Source organism: Sarcophilus harrisii, chromosome 4 (genome assembly GCF_902635505.1).
Source record: "Sarcophilus harrisii chromosome 4, mSarHar1.11, whole genome shotgun sequence".
Lineage (NCBI taxonomy): Eukaryota > Metazoa > Chordata > Mammalia > Dasyuromorphia > Dasyuridae > Sarcophilus > Sarcophilus harrisii.
Window position 1 is genome coordinate 223,215,797 of NC_045429.1, and position 24,211 is coordinate 223,240,007.

Genomic DNA, 24,211 nt, shown 5'->3' on the forward strand with positions numbered 1-24,211 from the left:
CATATTTGTCATGTTGTTCAAGAAAGATCAGACCAAAAGGGAAAAATCCATGAGAAAAAACAAACAAACAAAAAATGGTGAAAATTCTATGTTTCAATTCACATTCATTCTGCATAGTTCTCTTTCTGGATGCTGATGACAATATCCATCCAAAGTCTATTGAAATTGCCTTGTATCACCACATTGTTAAGAAAAGCCAAGTCCCTCACAGCTGATCATCTTATAATCCTGTTGTTAATGTGTACAATATTCCCCTGGTTCTGCTCATTTCACTAAGCATCAGAGACTGAGATTTTAAAATACATATTTATGTTTATTCAAAGAGTGGCACAATCACTATTAATAGAAAAAAACCTTAAAGTTTAAAAAGTGTTGTAAAGCCTCTGTCATTGCAATTGGATTTAAGCAACATTTGATTTTTTATATTCTTAAATAGGAAAATGAAAGATTATATAAACAAGTAAAAGAACTTCAAGTACAAAATAAGAAAAATGAAGAAAGATTGTTTAAAGAAAACCAGTGCTTATTGACGGAGTTGGCGTCATTAAAGTAAGTATTTCGTAAATTCTTAGATTCCTATTGGAATCTGACTAATCAGTTTAATGCTGAATGAAACTCTAAATATTAATACTTAATTCGTTTTGCCTCTAATATTTTAAAGTTTAGAACATTATTGTTTTAGTACAGCATTTTAATATTTGAGTTTGTGCTAATTCCTGAGAAAATTGATGTTTTTAAATCCCGAAATAATTAATTGAATAATTTCTAAAAACCCATGCTATTTTAATTTTTTTTTTGTAATAACATTTTTTTCTCTATAGCGCATTGTAACCTCTGGAACTACTATCCAAACTCCCATTTCTGCTGATAGTCAGCTAGCAATATTGGCTGTATCTTGATTCTAGGAGTCATTTTGTCTAATGCTGAAGCTCCTGACCCTCAACCTGTATTCTCAACATGCTCATCAATTGATTATCACTTTATTTAGTTAATGAAATTTAATTACCTTTTTTGGAACAAAATGTCTCCTTATCTTTGACATGATCTCCCACAAGTGTATACAAAGGCTGGGAAGAAAGCGGTCCCAGACTTAAAGAGCATATATAGCAAAGAGGGGTAATTTGGCATCTAAAAGGCCTCTTTTGCTAGAGTCCTCAAAATGTTCCCCTTAAGTTTAATTAATTAGAATTTTCTTTGGGGCTTTATGTAGAGCCATCTAACCTGTCCTTAGATTCCAACACAGATATTTCCATGAGCTGTTTCAGATTCCTCTTATGTATAGGTTGTTTGGGGTTTAGGGGGAATGGGGAAGATGGAAGGCAGAGCAAGATCAGAAATTCTGCCCCCAATTACTACCCCAAGCCATAAAACATGGATTTCTTCTCATGCATTTATCTGGAATACTCTCTCCTGTATCTACTTGCTGGAATTTCTAGTTCTATCTCCCTCATTTTTTTATAAGTTCCAAAGGTTTTGCCAAATTATCTCAGCCAATCAAAACAGACTTCCTGTCTGACATTACTTTCCTTCCTCCAGTGGCTTTCAGAAACATTTTAAAGTGGTCAAAGACTTTTCACACAAAGTCTGAAGTCTTGGATGTATGGATGGATGGGAAACTTGTTCTCATCAAGCTTGACAAAAAACTCCGATTTATTTACTCAATCTAGCCCCCCACTCTTCCATATGGAATCTGCTTCTTATATCTTAAATTCATATTTTGAGTTGTAATTTATTTGAAATTATCAGTTTATCTCAACTTCAACCTTTTGAGCAAAGGCAAAGAAGCAGAGCCTCTCTGTATATTAGCTTTCAAAGCTTCCTTCTTCTTCCTTCTAGAAATGAGTGCTCATCAAAAATTGTTATTTGTAATTATACATTCACTTGTATGGTAACATTGCCTGTCAGCATCAATATTCACAACCATTAAATACATTAGTGTTCCAATATTCACATAATTTTCAGCCTATTATTCATTAGTATTTGGAAGGGCAGTTAAAGGAATTTATAGGATAAATGCTTCCTCTTTGGACAAGAAACCTTAGAAGCCCCTGGGACCAGTTTTTTTGGAAGCTTGGAAGGAAATCTCTAGAAGTCTGGTAAGATCAATATTAAAGTATTTTTCAGCTCTTCTTATTTGTCTACCACCAGTTCTTTAGAAGCTTATGGGAGAAAGGGTAGAGTTTTTAGTCATATTTACTTTTCAAAATATAGAAAAGAAAAAAAGAATATGAAAAAAAGGAATCACTTGAGCTAATATGACATAGCCCTTTAACTCAGTCTCATTATCAGTTATTCTGAACTGCACCAAAATTAAAGCTGTATTTATCATCATAATATTAGGATCTTCTTAATTCTAATACCTGAGAATAGCCTTTCTTTGAATTCCTTTAGATAGATACTATTTCACTTTGTCTTTGTTTCCTGTCTTGTAATTTTGGAATGTTAACCATCTCATATTCTTTTGGAAGTAAGCTGATTATAAATTTCTAAAGCATTCTGATAAATTGGGTATTTTTATTAACTGAGACTTGCCATGTAAAATATGTGGATTTTCTAAAAAAAGTCAAAATATAATTTAAATTTATTTTACATAATTTAATCTTCTTATGTTTCATAAGATACTCTAATATGTTATAACTCATATAATTTGTTGATGTATTCATCTCCTGAATATTAGCTACTCTACAATAAAATAAACATACAGAGTAGACTTAGTCTTTAATGACTCCAAGATGTAACTTTTAATGTTTCTTTTTAAAAAATAAAACTTTATTAGCAGGTTATTTATTTTATGTATCTTATAAAAATGAATATAAAATACATTGTTTTTAATCCTTTCTGGTTTTTTTAGACTCCAGGATAATCTCTTTTTCTTTCTTCCCATAAATATGTATGTATGTCTATATTCGCACCAATGTATGCTCACAGTATAACTGAAACAAAGGGCAAATTAATAATTAAATTATTAAAATAAATTCTGTAGATGTAATGTTTATGACAGAATATATAGAAAAGTCTTTCTTGTAATTTTGAAAAGATTTAAGGTCAAGACATTCCCCTTAAAAAGGGAAATTGCTTTAATTTAAACCTTAGTTTAAATATATGTCTTATTCATTCTGAACTGAGATTCTTTTTTGAGTTTTTTACTTTTTCATAGTTTTCTTACTAAATAAAAACCTTTGTTTAATAATGAAATGATGGTAGTTTTATTTTAAAAAAATTAAAATTATATATTTTCAAATTAAATTAGAGAACAGCTGAATAAAAGTAGTTTCCCGTCTCAAGTAGTCCAAGATTCAGAACCAAACAAAAACCAGAGTTTTACAGAATTGCTAGCAGAACTTCGAACAACATTGGTAAGTAGTCTGAGAATCAACGCAATTGCAAATAGTTGAGATTGTATTAAAAATTCACATAGATTCTGGAATAATTAGTACTAAAGGTTCAAACCTTTGAGTTTTATATCCTCAATAGGAGATAAGGAAAAATAATGAAAAATGAAAGGGGCCTAGCATTACCAAATTTCACACTGTGTTATAAGAATGAAAATTGTTTGATAGTATTTAAAAAACTAGAAAAGTAGATCAATAGAATAAGCCAGATTATCAAGATCCAGAAACAAACATAATAACCCAATGTTCATTAAACTAAAGAACATGAATTATTAGGGGGAGAACATTCCATTTGATAAGAAACACTAGGAAAACTGGAGAGCAGTTTGGCTAAAAATTATTTCATTTAGCATCTTACACTATATGTCACAATGAATTTCAAATGGATAAGTGACCTAAACAAAAACAGTTATATCATTTTAAAAAATTATGGAGAATAGAAAAAGGGACCATTCTGCTCTATAGTTAGGGTGAGAATTCATTAGAAAATGAGAGAGAAATGAAATTTATAAAAGACAAAAGAGAACAATTTACCTATATAAAATTAAAAGACTTTTGCTGGAACATGGAACAACTCTAGAATAACAAGTGAAACTGCTAAATGGGGGGCGGGGGGAAAGGGAAGAGGAGAAACTATATCAGATAAAAGACTGATATCTAGAATAGTAAATTAATACAAAAATGTAAGACCCAAGAGATATAAATTTTCAAAATATATGAACAATTTCAAAAATGATAAGTGTAAATGATTAGCAACCATATAAAATGCTTCACATCACTAATAATAAAATTGAAACAAATCTGAGGTTTTACTTCATACTCAGCAATTTGGCAAGGATAATATAAAAGATATAGTGAGTATCAGAGTGATTTTGAGAAGATAAGCATGTTAAATGCACTATGAGTAGATTTGTGAAAATTGGTTCAACTCTTCTAGAAAATATTTTGGAATTCTACTACTAGATATTTGATCCAGTGATCTCACTATTGGGCATAAACCCCAAAGGTTCAAAATCAGAAAGAAGGGTCTCATGTATGTGAAAATGTGAAAATACTTATTGGAGAATTTCTGTTTATTCTGGTAGTTAATAGAAAATGGTGAGAAAAATAGGTTTCTATCAATTGAGGAATGACTAAACAATTTGTGACTCTTATGATGTTGTGGACTATTACGATATGATAAGTAATAATGAATATGAAGAAACAATAGGAATACAGAAAGACTCATGAACTGTTACGGAGCAAAGAAAGTAGAACTGGGAGTACTCAATGCATAATGATTGCAGGAATGTAATTGAAAACAGTACCAAAAAATAGCAAAACTCTCATTAATTGCAATAAACAATCTTCATCTCAGAAAAAAGGTAACCACACTTTCAGCCTCTCAGTAGAGAAATGGGAAACAGTGAGTGTGAAATGCTGCAAATATTATCAGATGATATTACTTTATTGAGTAGGTTTTGCTTAGGTGTTTTTCTTTGTTACAAAGAACCAGGGTATAAGTTGTGACAGGGAAGGGAAGGAACAATTAAGCATGCATTGGGAAATGATAATAGAATAAAAAAAGAAATCCCTCAACAAATTGTTGAAATAAAACAAAGTAGTTCTTAGTCATGAAATGCACATTGACCATTTTGAATTCATGGCATGTGAAAAATTAGTGACTTAGAAATCTTTTTATGCTAATTTGAGACAACAGGATTAATGCTTTATATACAAACATAGTTATATCAGATTTTTTTCTATATGTAGAAGTTATATTTTAGTAGACAAAGCTTACAGTGCGTGTTTATCTCAATTTAAGGAAATCTAATCTTTGGCAATCGAGATTTACTACACAAAAAAGTAAGTTACACAGTGATCTTGTTTTGCAAAAAGACTCTCCATGAAGTTCATTAAAATAATCTTACCTAACATGTTTTTATGGTTTTAAGTTAAATGAAACTTACAAAAATGTGGATTTACTTGCAGCTTTTTAGGAATTCATATATTGTCAATATAAGCATTTAAAATCCTTAAGGCTTCTATAAATGTTAGCTTTTATTTTTGTAACATAAAGCAAGGCACTACTGTATCTTGCTTTCTGCATGAGTATTTCCATATGAATGTTGTACTTTTTTAAAATGCCCAGTTCTTTGATTTCATTAATAGAAGAAGCAGCAAAGCAAACATTGTCTCCCAGTGCAGTTCAGTCATTGCACTGCCCTTATAGTTTTCTAGAGTTAGGTGGGGATGGGTTCCAGGGTATAAGTGAATTTGTTCAGTCATGCAGCTAGTCTATAGCAAAGGCAAGACTTGAACTGAAATCTGTCTCATTTGGTTGCCAGATGTCTTTAAGCCACACCACTAAACTTAAAAAGTTTCTGTTTGGGGATATATGTATATGTGTGTGTGTGTATGTGTGTGTGTGTGTGTGTGTGTGTGTGTATATGTGTATATATATATATGAAATTTCATATGTGGATAAATCAGTACTAGAAAAAAACAAATATGAGAAAGTCCTATTTGTATAGATATTGTGTTGTTATCTCCTCACAAATAAATACTGAGGGGAATTTCAGCAAAAATGGTCATTTTCTCCCAAGTACAGTATACCACACAAGGTGTTAGCAAGCTTTTTAAAGTATAAACTTAAGTTCTGGTTTTTGATATACCACTTTGGGAAAAGAGATGGTGCTAAGGTACTCCAGCCATCAACTCAGAAATAGAACAAGGAGAGTTCTTGCCAACCCTCACTTCTTATGCTTCTTCTCTTCTTCATAACCAGTAAAGAAGGGACATGAAACAGCAGGCAACTGTCCTGCCATTCGTGATTGATACGTGACCCAGGCCTTCTTTCTAAGAAGCTGATTAGAGATTCAGAGTAATCATTATCATGTGATATTATTGATTTTATACATATACATAAGTGTATATTTTTATAATTGAAGAAAGGTATCTAAGAAATTTAAGTCTCTCTCTCTCTCCTTTTATACATACTACTCTCTTGGAGGAAGGAGACCCTGCACTCAGAAGTTTGTACATACAAATGGTCCAGTTTAAAAAATATCAGGGAATTACTGGGTTTAGAACTAGAAGAAGGGACCATATGTAGTCCAATCACCTCATTTTACGGATGCAGGAAATGAGCCTGAGAGGTTGTAATGATTTTTCCAGAGTCTTAGAGTCAGTAAATAGTAGAATAAGTATTCAAAACTCAAGTCCCAGTACAAATCCAGTACTTTTTCCTCCTTAGCTTGGGACTTGACCCAGATAAGGCCTACTAAACAAAGTTTTATTGTGTGTTTCTTAATGGACCTATGGAATTTTAAAACTGAAAAAAATAACCGATTGAATTATGCTAGATGATTCAAACAACAGTATAACAATGTATTCTTTTTTAAATTACAAATTATATAAAAATACTACCATCTGCTAAGGAAACTTACTTTGGCACTGTAAGAATTATTATGAAGATTCTGTACTTTAAAATAACTTGGGCAGGGGGAGGAACCAAGATAGAGATAAGGCAGGGATTCACCTGAGTTCCTCCAAATTCTTCCCCAAATAACTTTAAATAATACCTCAAATAAAAACCCACAAAAGAATGGGAAAAAAATTTCCAGCCCAAGAAAATTTAGAAAGTCTGTTATGCAGAGCTAAGATTAGAGTATAATCCCATGCAGGCCACAGCAGTACAGACCAAGTCTAGCAAAGTAGGAGCAGGCCTTAGGAGAAACTTACTCAGCAGCAGCAACAATAGCAGCTGCTTTTGGAAGTCCCAGCCTACAGGCAGGGAGTTGAACTGCTAATCAGAAGATTATAGGAGTTCCTTTGCTGGCCCTGGGAGCATTACTCTGTTGCATTGCTCATACTAAAATCTGGATGGCAGTCTTGGGTGGCAGATCCAGAGCAAGAAGGAGCCCTAGCACACCAAAGCTTGCAGCCACAGGAGAATGGGGATCCTGGTCATAGTTCCAAGGCAGAAGAGAGTACTTATGGTCATTCACAGACCAGAGTACAAAATAAGACAATTGTAAGCAAACCTCTCCTTAAACCATATCACCTTGGAAGAACTAAAAACTTACAGATCCTAGAATTATTCTGAAACAGCTGCCCAAAAACCTTGAGGCTTGGGACAGTATGTTCTTCACCCCAGAAACAGAGCTCAGTTTAACATATAGTGAAAAGTCAAAAATAGGCTGAAAAAATGAACAAACAGCAGAAAAGAAAATTCTTACTATTAAAAGATATTATGGTGACAAAGATTAAAGCATTCAGAAGAAGACAAAGTCAAAATTGCCATATTCAATGCCTCAAAGAAAAATATGAATTGGTTTCAGGCCACAAAAGAAATCAGAAAGAATTTTAAGCATCAAATAAGAGAGGTAGAGGAGAAATAAAGAAACTAGAGTGAGAGAAATAAAATCATGAAAAAAGAGTCAACAACAGAGTAGTAAAGGAGGCACATACATATACAAAAAAATTGAAGAAAATAACACCTTAAAAATAGGTCAAATGATATTAAATTAGAGGTTCTTCTATCCAATGAAGAGAAAAATGCCTTGAAAAGCAGAATTAGCCAAATGGGAAAAGATGTTCAAAAATTCACTGAAGAGAAAAACTTCTTTAAAAAGCAAAGGGCTAAATGGAAAAGAAGGTTCAAAAGCTCTCTGAAGAAATAATTCCTTAATATTAGAATTCAGCAAGTAAAAGCTAATGATATTATGTGACATCAAAAAACAAAAGAGAATCAAAAAAATGAAAAAAAATATAAGAAAATATAATGTCATTGAAAAAACAACTTATCTGAGAAATAGATCCAGGAAGGATAATTTAAAAATTACTACAAAAATGGGGGAAGAAAAAGAGAGAGAGAGCCTAGACATCATCTTTCAAGGAAATCTGCCCTGACATCTAGAACTAGAGGGTAAATTTAAAAAGTGAAAAAATCTACCAGTCACTTCCTGAAAGAGATCACCAAATGAAAACTCCCAGTAATATCATAGCCAACTTCCAGACTTCCCAGGTCAAGGAAGAAATATTAAAAGCAACCATCAAATATCATAGAGCCACAGTGAGAATAAAAGAAGATTTAGTTATTTCTCCATTAAAGAACCAAAGAGATTGAAATAAGATTTTCCAGAGGGCAAAAAAACCTAGGATTACAACCAAGAGTCATCTACCCAGCACAACAGAATATAATACTTCAAGAGGAGTAAATGAAGATTCTGTGAAATAGAAGACTTTTAAACATTCCTGATGGAAAGCCAGAGCTGAATAGAAAATTTGACTTTCAAATACAAAACTCAAGAGAAGCATAAAAAGGTAAACAAGAAAGAGAAATCACAAGGGTTTTAATAAGATTAAACATTTTACATTCCTATGTGGGAAAATGATACTTGTAACTCCTAAAAACTTTTTTTATTATTAAAGCAGTTAGAAGGAGATTACATAGACAGAGGGCATGGATGTAAGTTGAATATGGTAGAATAGTTATCTTAAAAAAAAAATAAATAAGAGGTAAAAAAGAAAAATACCCTGGAAGAGGAAGATAGGGGGAGATAGAATGGAGTACATTATCTTAAATGAAAGAGGAGAAAGGGTTATTACAGTGGATGGAAAGATGGGAAGTGACAGGCGGGAAGTGAGCCATACTCTTTATCAGAATTGGCTCAGACTAGGAATAATGTATATACTGTTGAATACAGAAATCTTTCTTATCCTACAGAAAACATAGGAAGGAAAGGGAAAGGAGGTGATAGAAAAGAGAAAAGATTGGGATAGGTAAAAGAAACAAAGCCTTTTTGAGGATAGACAGAGTGGGGGAAGAAAAACAGAAAAAGAGAAACAGAAAGAGAATAGAGACAGAAAATAAAGGGAAATAGGGTAGAAGAAAAATACATAGTAACTGTGTACTGATATATATATATATATCTGTATATATATAACTAAAAAAAATTTTATTACAAGTTTCTCTAGTAAAGGACTCATTTCTCAAATATATAGAAAACTGAGTCTAATTTATAAGGGAAAAAAAAAGCCATTCTTTTTCATTGATAAATGGTCAAAAAATATGAACAGTTTTCAGATAAAGGAATCAAAGCTATCTTTAGTCATCCAATCATTTTTTAAATCACTATTGATAAAAGAAATGCAAATTACAATCCACATCTATCAATTTGTCTAATATGATAGAAAAGGAAAATTATAAATATTGAAGGGGGGACGTGGGTAAATTGATAAAATTGTTTAATGATTCGGCCATTCTGAAGAACAATTTGGAACTATATCCCAGGGGCTATAAAACCATGCATACCCTTGACCAGGCAGTACCACTACTAGGTCTGTTTCCTAAAGAAATAAAAAACAAAAAGGTAAAGGGTCCATATATGCAAAAATATTTATGGCAGCTTTTTTAGTGATGGGAAAGTATTAGAAACTGAGGAGCTGTTTATCAATTGGGCAATAGCTGAATAGGTTGTTATATATTATTGTGATGGAATAATATTTTGTTGTAAGAAATGATGAACAGGATGCTCTCAGAAAAACTTGGAAAGATATATGTGAACTGAGGCAAAGTGAAATGAGCAGAACCAAGAGAGCATGGTACATAGTAATAGCAATATTGTATGATGATCAACTGAGAAGGAATTAGTTATTCTTAGCAATGCAATGATCGAAGATAATTTTGAAGGATTGGTGATGAAATATGCTAACCATCTCCATAGAAGGGAGGGAATCTTAATTTAGATCAAAGCAAACTTTTTCTTTATTTTTTTGTCTGTTTTCTGTCACAATGTGACTAACATGGAGATATGTTTTGCATAATTTCATATGTATAACATTTTAAATTGCTTGCCTTCTCAATGAGGGGGGTGTAGAAGTGGAGGGGGGAGAGAATATGGAACTCAAAATTAAAAAAAAATGTTAGAAATTGTTTTACATATTATTAAGGGAAATATCATGACATCAAAAATAACTTTGACAATTTTTTTCTCTGAATATCAAGAAAGAAAAAAACAAGTTATTAGAAGAAATTAAAATACTGAAGCAAGACAAACAAGCTCTTGAAGTGGACTTGGAAAAAACGAAGAAAGAGAGAGACCTTGCTAAGGATCAGATTATTTATACTTCAGGTAAAATCTTAAATAGATTTTTGTTTACTTAGATACTTGAATACTGCATTAGAAATTTTATTCCTTAAGATGCTGCCAACCTCTAACCCTATCATAGGCTACTCTTGCTGAAAATAGCTTTGTTGACCAAAAAAGAAAGAAAGAAAGAAAGAATATCATTAATAAATCATCATTTAATATAACACAATTCTGCCAATTGTCCATTTACAACAATTTTCATAAGGAAATAAAATATTTTCTACTATTTCATGTAATATGTTTTTATAGACTCCATTAACAATTTTGGGTCAAGTATTGTCTTTATGATAAAATTTTTGAAATTGGGTGGAACACAAAAAGCACCTCCTTTTTCAAGCAAATGGATACATTTCAGTGTTTTGAGCCAGGCATAATCACAGAGTAAAATAATATTGGCAAGTATATTCCATTTGTTTTTTATTAGCTCCTATTTTATCATATGGAATAGTATCTTTTGTGACCTATGTTCAAAATGACATTTTCCAAATTTTACCATAAGACTAGTTTCATATATATATATATAATTTAATACGTTACTCCTCCAATACCATTTCCTTAGTATAAATGTTTTTGGCATTGAGCAAACATATTAGTGACCATGCTCTTTAAAATTCTGGTTTCCTCCATTATTAGAATCTTAAAATGATATTCATAACTAATCTTTGATTTGGTCCTGTTAGCCAAGAAGGAAACATGTTTATTTGGTCTCTACTGTCATATACCATGAATTGTTCTTAACATAATTCTTCACATTAAATGTTTTCTAAAAGACATCTTGGAGACGATTTTTTGGAGGATTTCATGTAACTTATTTCTAAGTCGCAGAGTTCAGCTTTCAACTTATTTTTGCATAAGAGCAGGAATGTTATCATCTTATTTATTGTTTCTTCTAAAAAATGCATTTTATCACACCTAAATTTCTTGTTTTTCTTATGTTTTCCTTCACTATAATAATAATCTTATTCAGTTTTACCCTGACACAATATTTAGTCTAATTCTATAGTTTTGTGCTCTGAGTTTCCCTTCTTGGAATTATAAGTAAACTTGTTAATAATAGTGATAATTGATTAATAACTTATTATCCTGGTCATTAGAATAATTATCCCTATAAGTCTTTATCATTCCTTTCTGAGTTTCTGACCTTTCCATCAAGTCCTTTATCATGGAGATGATATACAATTGTCTTTTAGATGATTGACTGAGATGTTATTCTTAAGTATTTCAACGTCTCCATGAGGAAATCAAACCCTTTTAAAATCAGGTTCTCCAAAAGGAATCTCTGTCTCAAAAATACAAAAATAAGGATTTGACCATTTTGTAAATGCCATTAAGAGGATATTTCTGTTATTTCTGGATGTCTCATAGTATAATCTGTTATCCATTCAAATGAATCTAGGAAGTGAACCTATTTTATTGCCCAAATTATCCCATCCCTAATATCAGGAATACTATTGATAGTGGAACCCTTGTTTGATATCTGTTCTTTGTACTCACATGTGTCACAGCACCTGTATTATTCTAAATCACTGGAATCTGAGTAATAACTACTTTTTTTATTTGCCAATCTCTAGGTGAGCTTACAATATGCATTAAAGAGCCATTTATAGCTATAATTTAAGATATTTGGATAATTCTAAGCCTTACAAGAAATTATGTGGTTTGTGTATTGTCCTAAGTAGGCATTTATCCTTATGTTATACATGAAGAAACTAAGGCTCAAATGTAAAAGAAAAAAAAATTATTTTTACTACTTAGTCAAGTTTATGAAATCTAAGATTTAGAAAGGACCTTAGAGTCCCTATAGCCTAACCCCACCACCACCTCCTGACTAAAATTGGCTTCTCCAACACTGCTAATCTCTGCAAAGAGACCTCCAGGGAAGTCATTACTTCCATTACTGCCTGAAATAACTCAGCTTACTTTGGAATAGCTATAATTGTCAGGAAGTTTTCTGTTACATCAAGCCTACATCTGCCTTTCTGAAACTCAAACCCATTTTTCCAGCTCTTCTTCCTGTAAGTAAACAGAACAACTTCAATTCTTCTACAATGTAGCCCTTCAGATTTTTTCTGCCCATTATTATAACTCCCTAAGCTCTTTCTTTTCCAGCTATGTCCTCCTGTCAGTCCTCTCATGCTATGATCTCCAATCCCTTAAAGAATTTTGTTCCCCTCATTGGAATATAATCTTGATTCTAACTATATAAGATTTTATATTTATAAAAGGCACCCTAAACCAAACCAAATGTTCCAGTTTGTGATGTGACTAGTAATCGATTTCTAGCAAGATCACTACTTCTCTACTAGATACTCTGCTTCACCTATTGCAGCTTAAGATAGCATTAGGTACTCTTGTTATTGCTACAGCATTATCACTTCATACTGATCTTTTCAGTCCAGTAAAATACCAGGGCCTGACTTAAAGTAAGGACTTAACCAGTACTTGTTGAATGATTGGCATATACAGAAAATAGATCCCATTGGAAGAAAAGCCTTTAAGGTAACATTTGCTCCATTGACTCAAATGGGTTTTTTTTGATAGTCAAAAACCTATACACATAGTACTCTTATGTTTTCTATGTTTTTAAGTTACTTTATGACTAAAGGTGTGATCTCTTATAAAGTGTTATTTGTGAAAGCCTTTCTCATAGTTTGAACAAGCCTATCTTCAATATATCTGCAAATTATTCCTCTAAGGATTTTGTAAAGTTTGGAAATAAAGCAATCATTTAGGCCAGTATTTATTGATATTTCTCAGCTAACTTTTAAAAAAAAAAGTCATAATAAAGCCTTTATATTCTTCCCCCAAGCACTTGGAATCTGTCCCTTTTTCAAATATTGTGACATTTGACCCCTCAGTCCCCACAAAATCATGACACTTCTAGTACAGGCTTCCTGTATGGTGGATACTTGGTCTATCCCCTACCAATCTTCCCATCTTTGTCAGTTCTGGTGTCTTTCCTATCTCCTTAGGAAGCATAGCATTGACCATAATATTTCATTCCAAAAGTGATAACTCTTCAGAAGTATTGAGAAAAAAGCTAATTAAAGAAATTTTGACAAAATCTTTCCGTTTTTCATTTGCTTAATCTCCTTTCTTCAATTTCATTGTTAAATACTCTTGAATGATCCGATTAATTGAATCTCTCACCAAGCTTTCTTTAGACTTTTTTTTTTTCCTTCTACTGTTTCTCAACCTTTTTTAAGGATCTGGCAGTGCTCATCATTTTCTGCCATCCATTTCCATGAAAGTTTTTAAATGAGTTTTTATTCTAAACTGCTGTTATTCTTGATTATACAGAGAGCTGTATAACCCATATGATTACCCATAGGTAATCATTTGTTACCTATTTGTTACAGTATAATTGGTTTGATTTTTATAAGTCTGTCTATTGCTTTCTATGACTTGTTCCTCCCTATTGTCTTTTGAAAAAAAAAATACACATGATCTGTAGGCATTGACTTCACTCATTTTTTCTTCCTGAGCTAACTCTCCTATACATAGTTAATCATTTGTTATTCCTGAACAAGGTTTTCCAGAATATGTTTTTGCTCTTCCCCCCCCCCCCCCATTCCTATCTTTCTTTTGAAATGGCTTGGTTTTTGAAGTAAAAGGTTGATTGGTTGAAGGATCTTTTAAACTCCTACCAGATTTTCTTCACTTTTTCCCTTCTATAAGAGACATTAATGTGTAAGCTGCAATTATCCTCATAGGAGTCTTTTTGAAAATGCTTTTCATGATTACTGCAATATCAGATGACTAATAATTCCATTAAAAAGTTTTTTGTTGCCACTGGATCCCAGGATAAAATGAATCCTTTCATATCCTTTATTTGCCTTCCAAGAAGAACCTGTGAGCAATCATTTCATTTAACTCTCTTCCTTTTCTCTTTTGGTTTTATTTAAAACAAGGATAGAGATCACCAACTTAAACAAGAATTTCACAAAACTTTGCTAAAACTATATACTTATCCTTTGCCCACTCCCCTCCCCTTTCCAGCATTCTACTTCCAATTAACACACAAATGGGATAGTCACATGGAACTGAATGCCAGTGATTACTGGAGGTTTAACTAAGACCTGTACAATGGATCTCTTCATGTGAAAGGATGATGAATGATACAAGGAGACTGAGAGGCAGTTGCGTTCTTTAACCTCTTAATGGAGAGGCAGTTGCATTGTCTGTCCTCTCTCCTCTTCCCTCTTTCCTCCGATTTATTTCATTCCTAATCCACGAGGAACATCTGCAAAGGCTGCTTTGCAACTCCTTCAGATGTTATGATTTACAGCTATGGAGGCTGTTGGAGAATTGACCTGCCCCTTCACTTAAGCATGGTCTTTAACAATTCCCTATTTTTTGTCTTATGGATATTTACACACACACACACCATGGTCAGTAAGTTTGTGCATACGCTGTTATCTGAGTCCACACACTGAGAAATGCAAGCAGCACTATCTTCTCTGAATGGTTGTAGGGTGAAATACTATAGCAGGTATTGATCTTGTGAGATGTCATGGAGGCAAACTTTCAAATGTAGAAAAGGACTATAGTCAGAACAGGCATTTAAGTCTCTCATCAATCTCCTGGCTTGGCCCTTTGATGTGTTGTCCCATTTAATTATCCCAACTAAAAAGTCTTACCAGGTCTCTTTTCCCTTTCCTTCCCCGCGGGTAACCGAAGGAACTCTGGAAGGATCCTACTCACAAACAGCTCTCAGACGCTGCTGCTGCTGCTTCTTGTAATTCTTGTGCTTCTTATGCCCCACATTGGGCACTGTATGTTATGGAACCAGAGCCACCTGTCAGTGGTTGCTGGAGGTTTAACTCAGACCTGTAGAATGGATCTCTTCATGTGAGAGGAGGAAGAGGAGGAGGAAAATGATGATGATACAAGGAGACTGAGAGGTAGTTGCGTTCTCTGACCTCTCTCTTCTTCCCTCCAATTTATTTCATTCCCCATCCACAAAGAACATCCGTATCAGCAAAAGCTGCTTTGCAACTCCTTCAGATGTTATGGTTTACAGTTGTGGAGGCTCTAGGAGAATTGACATGCCCCTTCACTTAGGCATGGTCTTTAACAATCTTGTATTTTTCCTTATTTCATGTATTACCCTGGCTAAAGAATTTACCCCTAAATCACTAACATACTGGTGATGAACTTCTCTGAACAAGGATTCTTATTCACAGTTTTTATTCTTCCTTTCCAAGCTCCTCATTTTTCATGACTTATGCTTCTTGCCACACAGTTACACAGAAAGAAAGATGATCATATCCTTGATCTTTAATACCACAAATGTTCATTTTCATGTTTTTGAACTCTGCTGATTACAATCTATTCTTATCCCACCTTTCCCTCTACTTTGCAATCCCAAACGCTATTTTTTATCTTCACTACAACTCTTCCAATCCCTCCATCTTTAAGTTCTTTCCCAATTCACTACTATCTGCTCTCTTCCTCCCTTCCCCTTTCTGACTCTTCAGTAAATTCTACTTTTCTACTTATTCTTTTGATTCCCTTACCCATTTATCCTATCACTTGCCCTGCCAAAGTTCAACCTTGAATCATTCCCACCATCTGTTTCCTTTTGTCTTATTTAAGAGCAAAAGTGGTGGGGGGGGGGGGACAAAACTACTATTTGGGCTTACTTAAGAATTATTTTAGATGATTTCAATTGGACCCTTACTGTGTCTATATACCACAATGGTTTTTACAATCCATTTCATACCTCCTCAAACCTGCCATACTTCTCTATCCCCTCTCCTTCACAGCTGAAAACCTTATCTAATATTTCACTGGGGAAAAAAAAAAGATGTTTTGTCAAGAACTTCCTCTCAGATGTCTTCCACTACTATCTCTTCTATCACTCTCATCTCATATGAAAAGATGCCCTTTTTCCTTGCCAAGGCTAACTCTTATGCACGCATAAGTGATTTGTCTCTACCATTATCTCTAGCAGATTGCCTCCTCTGTCATCCCTTTTTTCCCATTAATCATCAATCTCTCTCTGTCTTGCTGCTTCTCTACTACCTATAAACATGCACATGTCTCCTCTTTCCTCAAAAATTCTTCTGTCTCCATTAGTTGTTGTTCCATATCTTTTCTCCCTTTTGTGGCTAAACTTCTTGAAAAAAGCTGTCTACAATAAGTGCTTCCTTTTCCCTTTTCTCTCTCTTAACTCGACCATTTTGTTTCTGACCTCATCATTCAACTAAACTACTCCCTCTGCTGATCTTTTAATTGCCAGATTAAATTGCCTTTTCTCAATCTTCATCCTTCTTGACATCTCTGCAGCCTTTGACACTGTCAATCATCCTTTTTTCCTTTTGAACTCTCTTATGTTTTTGTAACGTTACTGTCTCCTAGTTCACATTCTACCTATCTGATCACTTTTTCTCTGTCTCCTGGATTTTTGCTGTATCTTCATTCAAAAAAAACTATGCCTGCTAACTGCAGGGATCTTCCTAGTATTTGCCTAGGCCCTCTCAATACTGGGGTGAGGCAATTAGGGTTAAGTGATTTGCTCAAGTTCATATGTTTATATAGCCATTTTTGAACACAGATCTTCTTGACTCCAGGACCAGTGCTCTGTCTCCACAGACCCACCTAATTGCCCCATATTGTTTTACTTAATGATCTTAGAAGCTCTCCTGGCTTAAATTATCATCTCTCAATAGATGATTCTCAGATCTATTTGTCCAGCCTTAACCTCTCTCCTGATCTGTATTTTCACATCTCCAACTCCTTTTACACATCTCCAACTGTGTATAAGATATCTACTACTCTGTCTTATAAATACTGTAATTCATCATGTCCAGACCTAAATTCATTATCTGTCCCTAAAAACTCCCCTCTTCCTAATTTCCCTATTACTGTTGAGGATACCACCATTCTTCTAATCATCCTATGTAGATCATCAGACTGAGTACTTTTGAGTAAACATTTGTACCATTATAGAGTAAATTAGGGCCACCTACCTGCTACAGCATTTGGACTGAGGACACCCTGATTTTGTGAATTTAAAGATGAGAGAATTTGGTCATTTTTTTTCCTATCCATTTCAGTTCCTTCATTTGGCTATAAATGTCTCCCTAATTGAGTAATTATTTGGTAAACCCACATGTCTACACTAAACAAAGGAAAAGAAAACCCATGCACAAGATTTAAGCATTCCAAAAAGATTTATTCAATTGTAGTATTTACATTAGGCTAGAAATGGGAATGGGATGGTTATAAGCCTTACATTCTACTACCAGATTGGGGGCCATGGTGTGACCTTTGCCCAGATTATGGTGGTATGGTGGCTCCAAAAATAGTTACCCAGCTTCCTCTTTTTATATAGGAAAAAAAATCTAATGTTAATGTTAGAGATGGTTGCTTTCTTTTGAGGGGGTTTTAGGATGATGATTAACAGGAAACAAAGTTATTTTCTACCACCCCTTCCAGATCTATGTCTTGGGGTCTTGGAGCATTGGTTATGGAGGATAAGAGTAGAGGAACTAGAACGATTCCTCCTTTGTTCAAGTTAGCTAACAAGGGGATGACCTAAGCTATGATGTCATCTATTCCAAGATGAAAATATTTTATCTGTGAAGTCATTCTTCAGAAAAAAGGCTTATTTCTAGGGGTGAAAGCAAAAACAAGGAAATTTAATGCATGTCATTTGGTAAAACAGAATTCTTAAGAAATTCTGCCTCCCAAATTATCTGGCAGATGCCAGAAAGGCCTTGAATTGTTCTGTCAAATAATAAATCAAAAGGCCTCATGGAGAAGCTCATTTTTGTTCTATGAGATTCTACATGTGCAGTTCTAATTGATTTCACAAGAAGGGGAAATAAGACCTAAGTTTATTAAAACTAAAATTGCATTAAGACTTTTGAGTCATATTTTGTATAAATGTACTGTAGCAATGTATAAATGTATGTATATATGAATATTCTATAGCAAGCAATACTAATTCATTTATATTCCCCAGATTGAGGAAAGATAATAGTTGCAGTTTCAAAATCTAAGAAGCAAAATCATATCCTTATACGCAGACTAGAAAGGGTAGAGAACTACAGAAACCACCCAATATAGAGAGCATTGTTGGAATTAAAAAGAATTTGATGGACATGTCACAAGACAATCACTAGCACAAAATCACCTTTTATGTACTGACTAAGACCTTTTGCTAAGGATATTGTTAAAGTTCAGATCAGGGCTTCAAAATATTAATTGCTCAAGTCCAAGTTGGAGAAGTCATGATTAGACAGTGTTTTTATATAAAAGTTCTGAGAGTTTAAGAGGACTGCAAGCTTGTCAACAATTTGTCAGAGTAGCCAAAAAGTAGATGTGTCATTCCTTAGTCCCATCCAACAGCATTGGGACTGCAGATGAATAAGAACAATCTGACCATCGGTACTATAGAAATCAGTAAAATGGTCTTTCTTTTATTTGACTTCTACAAGAGCATGAAGTTTTCCTTACATACACAAGGGCAAAGCCATAGCATGAGGCAAAGGATATCACCATATCCCAGTTACTGGGCTTCAGGTGCAGTGATCTTCAGATCACACCAAAGGAGAATGTGGATTCAGTAGTAGTCCTGTGAGAGGCTGTCCTTGAATTTTGCTTACCCCATTCTTATAAGTTTTCATTACTACCCCATGTTAACCAATAGGTACCTTGGATCTTTTATCATTTCTACATGAGGGTATCTCAGATGATACAGATCAATGCCATAAATTTTATAGTATTTGGGAAGCTTATTCTAGATTCCTTCATGTTTCAGAGGTCTCTCATGAGGTAAATGGCTAGAAACCTATAAATACATAAGCAAAGTCCTGGACCTAATAGGTGGGAAAATTTCCAGGAGGTCAATAAAAATATCTAGAAGTAGTTTACATATGAGTAAAACTTACAATTTTTACAAAAAGGTGCAAATATCAAGGAAATAAAGGGATTAAGGAGAGACCGTAAACTTAAGCCAGGAAGAGTTGTGTTCAATCCAAGCTCAGATATTTAACTGTCTCTAACCTTTTGGACAATCATCTAACCTTTCCAGCTGGTCTTCTCTGTAAAATGGCCGTAATAAATGCACCTACCCAACAAGGTTGTTGCGAGAATCAAATGGAATAAAATATGTAGTGATTTGCAAGCTTAAAAGTGCTCTATAAGTATTATTTTAATTATGGGTAACCTCATTATGGTGTCCAGAAGAAGGGGGATATATTGACAAGCTGGGATTAATTCAGAGGATAATTGCTAGGATTGTGGAGGAGGCACTTGAGACACTTCATATTCTACCATGTTATGAATTGATAATGATTATACTGGAGAAGATAACACTTTATTGGGGGGACATCTTAAGTATTTAAGGGATCGTTATTTAAAAGAATGTATAGAAATTTACCGCTTGGCTTCAGAAGCCAAGCAGAAATTAGAATGGGTAATATGATGAAAAATGATAACCCTCTGCCCAGAAAAAGAAGTGATGAAGTTTGAATATAGATCAAAGCACACTATTTTTTATTTTTTATTTTATTTTATTTATTTTTTTTATTTTATTTTTTCTTTGTTTTTCAGGTTTGGTTTTTGATGGTTTATTTTTGTGGATTCTGTTTTCTTTCACAACATGTTTAATGTGTAAATATATTTGCAGGAATGAACATATATCACCTATATCAAATTGTTTGCCATCTCATGGAGGAGGGAGTAAGGGAAAAAGGGAATGAAATAATTTGGAACTTCAAATTTTTAAAAACTAATTTTAAAAATTGTTTTTTCATGCAATTAGAAAATACAATATTTAAAATTTAAAAAAGAAACAATGGGTAGAAATAGCAGGCAAGCAAGTTTAGGATCAATGAAAGAAAAAGTTCCTCCAAACACACTGGGATCCCTATCCCTAGAGATCTATAAACAGAAAACGAATGATCACTTCTCAGGGTTATAATAAAAAGGAGCTCTTTTTTTTTTTAAACAAAACTATTGTCTTTATAGCCCCAAATGTCTTATACATCTTGCACACAGTAGGTTTGTTGCTTGTTTGCCATAAAAAAGTCCAAACTTATTACATGGTTCCAAAATTATAAGAATGGAATGCATTCCTTCTATGTTGAGCTCTGACTCAAATTTACCAATACTGGTTTAGATTTCTTTTTGCTTCTCTCATTTCATTTTGAAGCAGTTTTCCCATTGTTTAAAGAATGCTTAACTTTTTTCTTGATAAGCTAGCAAGAAAGTGAGCATCCTTTTACTATTTTTTATCTCTTCCACTTTTTATAGAAATAAGCATAAATTTTTCCCACACAGTGGTGATTGGCTCTAGGAAAAAAAATATATATATACTTAAGAATGTCATCTCTTTAGGTCTAAGAATACAGTCCCTTTCTGTCTATAAAACTGATACTATTAGTCCTTTATGGTTCTCATAGCTAATTCTCACTAACTACCATAACAACTGGCCATGACATGGAGAATTCCTAAATAATTCTTTTAAGTGATAGGCTTTTTCCTTTTCTCTGGCTTTTCTTTTCTCCCATAATTTGATATTACTTATCCAAGTCCACTCAATTTATATTTAGGAAATTCCTACCAATGACTATAGCAGTTTCCTTCACCTATTAACTGTGGAGAATGACTTTCTAATAAATGATATTTTTAGATATTTTTCCTTTTCTTTCACTGTCATCAGATACTATTTACTTGTGCCTTGCTTCTTCACTCTGTCATCATCTTCTCTCATTTTTTTTAATAATTATAGCTTTTTATTGACAGTACATATGCATGGGTAATTTTTTACAACATTATCCCTTGCACTCACTTCTGTTCCACTTAAAAAGGAATTCTTAACCTGGTAGAGATGTTTTTTTTGTGGTTGTTGTTTTTTGTAATCTTCTTTATTTTATTTTATGCACTTCCAAGAACATTACTTTGTGGAAAGGCCTGTAAGTTTCACCAAACTACCAAAATAGTCCCTGGCACAAAAAAGGTTAAGAACCCCTAGTATAGGATTTTTTCTTGAAAATAGGTCTGCTCCAAAAGTACTGGGAAAATTGGAAGTTAGTATGGCAGAACCAGGCATTGACCCACCCTTAACACCATACACCAAGATAAAGTCAAAATGGGTTCATGATCTAGGCATAAAGAATGAGATTATAAATAAATTGGAAGAGCATAGGATAGTTTACCTCTCAGACCTGTAGAGGAGGAAGGAATTTGTGACCAAAGAAGAATTAGAGATCATTATTGATCACAAAATAGAAAATTTTTATTATATCAAATTGAAAAGCTTTTGTACAAATAAAACTAATGCAGACAAGATTAGAAGGGAAACAATAAACTGGGAAAACATTTTTACAGTCAAAAGTTCTGATAAAGGCAGAGAATTGAATCTTAATTTATAAGAAATCAAGCCATTCTCCAATTGATAAATGGTCAAAGAATGTGAACAAACAATTTTCAGATGAAGAAATTGAAATTATTTCTAGCCATATGAAAAGATGCTCCAAGTCATTATTAATCAGAGAAATGTAAATTAAGACAACACTGAGATACATTACACATCTGTCAGATTGGCTAGGAAAACAGGGAAAGATAATGTGGAATGTTGGAGGGGATGTGGGAAAACTGGAACACTGATGCATTGTTGGTGGAATTATGAATACATCCAGGCATTCTGGAGAGCGATTTGGAACAATGCTCAAAAAATTATCAAACTGTGCATACATACCCTTTGATCCAGCAATGTTACTACTGGGCTTATATCCCAAAGAGATACTAAAGAAGAGAAAGGGACTTGTATGTGGAAAAATGTTTGTGGCAGCCCTGTTTGTAGTGGCCAGAAACTGGAAACTGAGTGGATGCCCCTCAATTGGAGAATGGCTGAATAAATTGTGGTATAGGAATGTTATGGAATATTATTGTTCGGTAAGAAATGACCAGCAGGAAGATTTCAGAAAGGCCTGGAGAGACTTACATGAACTGATGCTGAGTGAAATGAGCAGGACCAGGAGATCATTATATACTTCAAAACAATACTATATGATGATCAATTCTGATGGACGTGGCCATCTCCAGCAATGAGATAAACCAAATCAGTTCCAATAGAGCAGTAATGAACTGAACCAGCTACATCCAGCAAAAGAACTTGGGAAATTAGTGTGAACCACAACATAACATTTCCAATCCCTCTGTTTTTGTCCGCTTGCATTTTTGATTTCCTTCACAGGTTAATTATACATTATTTCAAAATCTGATTCTTCTTGTGCAGCAAAATAACTGTATGGATATGTATACATATATTGTATTTAACATATACTTTAACATATTTAACATGTACTGGTCTACCTGCCATCTCAGGGAGGGGGTGGGGAGAAGGAGGGGAAAAATTGGAACAAAAGGTTTGGCAATTGTCAATGCTGAAAAAAATTACCCATGCATATATCTTGTAAATAAAAAGCTATATAAAAAACAACAATTAAAAAAATAAAAATGAAGAAAATGGGTCTGTTACTCCCATGCTGGAAGTACAACAGCTTCCTTCTCCACTGTGTTTGACCAGAAACCTGGACCTGCTCATTTCTCACCTAAGAACCAGTTCATCTTTCTGAAGGTAGCCTAGTAGCTCCTCAGTGCTGACCACAGTGGTTCCAGATTTAATGTGGACAACTGATTGCCCTTACCCCTTTTGCAGTTCAGAACTCCCAAATACAAACTCTTATCAATTTAAGCTTCCCTAATAGCATAGATTATAAGTATATAGAATTTGTTTTACAGGACTATGCATTTGTTATGAGGCTTATTTTTTCAATTGTTTAAGGGAAGGGAGAGATAAGAAATGTGTCTGAAAACAAATTTTGTGAGAATTCAAGAAATAGATAATGAACCCTTGCTGTAGACAGATATCTGTTTAGGAAGGCCCACATAATCTCTGAAGTTCTCTACAATTTGTAAGATTCCATTATTCTGTTTTTTGTATTTTAAAATGTTCCACTGTGTTTAGGAGTGTTTTATTTTATAGGTGAGAAATCACATGAGATAAAGCTCATAGAAGAAACTCACAAACAAGAAATCAGTCGCTTGCAGAAGAGATTACAGTGGTATGCAGAAAATCAGGAACTTTTGGATAAAGATGCTATTCGGCTTAGAGAGGCAAATGAAGAAATTGAGAAACTCAAACTCCAGGTAGTAGTTATAATTTAGCTTGCTTCTATAGCAATTCTAATATAATATTTTTCTCTGACTCCTCAATTTGTAACAAGTAGTTTTTCATGCCTGGATATAATCATATATTGCTAGGTATGAACAAGATTTTTGTGTTTATCTCAAATCTTTGATTCTTAACTTAAGTGATATATACATTATAGAAGAGCACAAGTCTTAGTTGTAGTAATGTTCGCTTTTGCAAAACAATGCACTAATATTTGATTGTTCTAATACAAAAACTAAGGGCAGAGGGGTAAAAGAGGAAGATGGGAAAGAGACTTTTCCCAAATGCTTCTTTTGACAGCTCTCATCCTTCTCCTTTCATCTTCTCTCTCACTTTCCTCTCTTCCTTTCCCCCTTCTTTTCTCATCCTTCTTCTCTTTCCTTTCCTCTTCTCTCCTCTCCTTTCCTTTTCCCTCTCCTCTTGTCTCCTCTCCACTCCTCTCTCTACCCCATATTTATCTTTTTCTCTCCTTCCCCTGTGCCTCCAAAATT

General features: G+C 33.7%; 1 protein-coding gene across 2 annotated transcripts in view; it reads left to right on the forward strand.

Moving 5' to 3' along the window:
* Positions 1–24,211, forward strand: part of CEP162 (centrosomal protein 162) — a 128,783-nt gene that overhangs the window by 84,749 nt on the left and 19,823 nt on the right. Inside the window, exons 17-20 of one of the 2 annotated variants that reach the window (XM_023503096.2) lie at positions 437–549; positions 3,251–3,356; positions 10,384–10,510; positions 23,532–23,698. In XM_023503096.2, coding sequence (XP_023358864.1) covers positions 437–549; positions 3,251–3,356; positions 10,384–10,510; positions 23,532–23,698 — 513 coding nt within the window. The remainder of the gene's footprint in view (positions 1–436; positions 550–3,250; positions 3,357–10,383; positions 10,511–23,531; positions 23,699–24,211) is intronic. The other variant, XM_012549195.3, reaches the window with a different exon arrangement.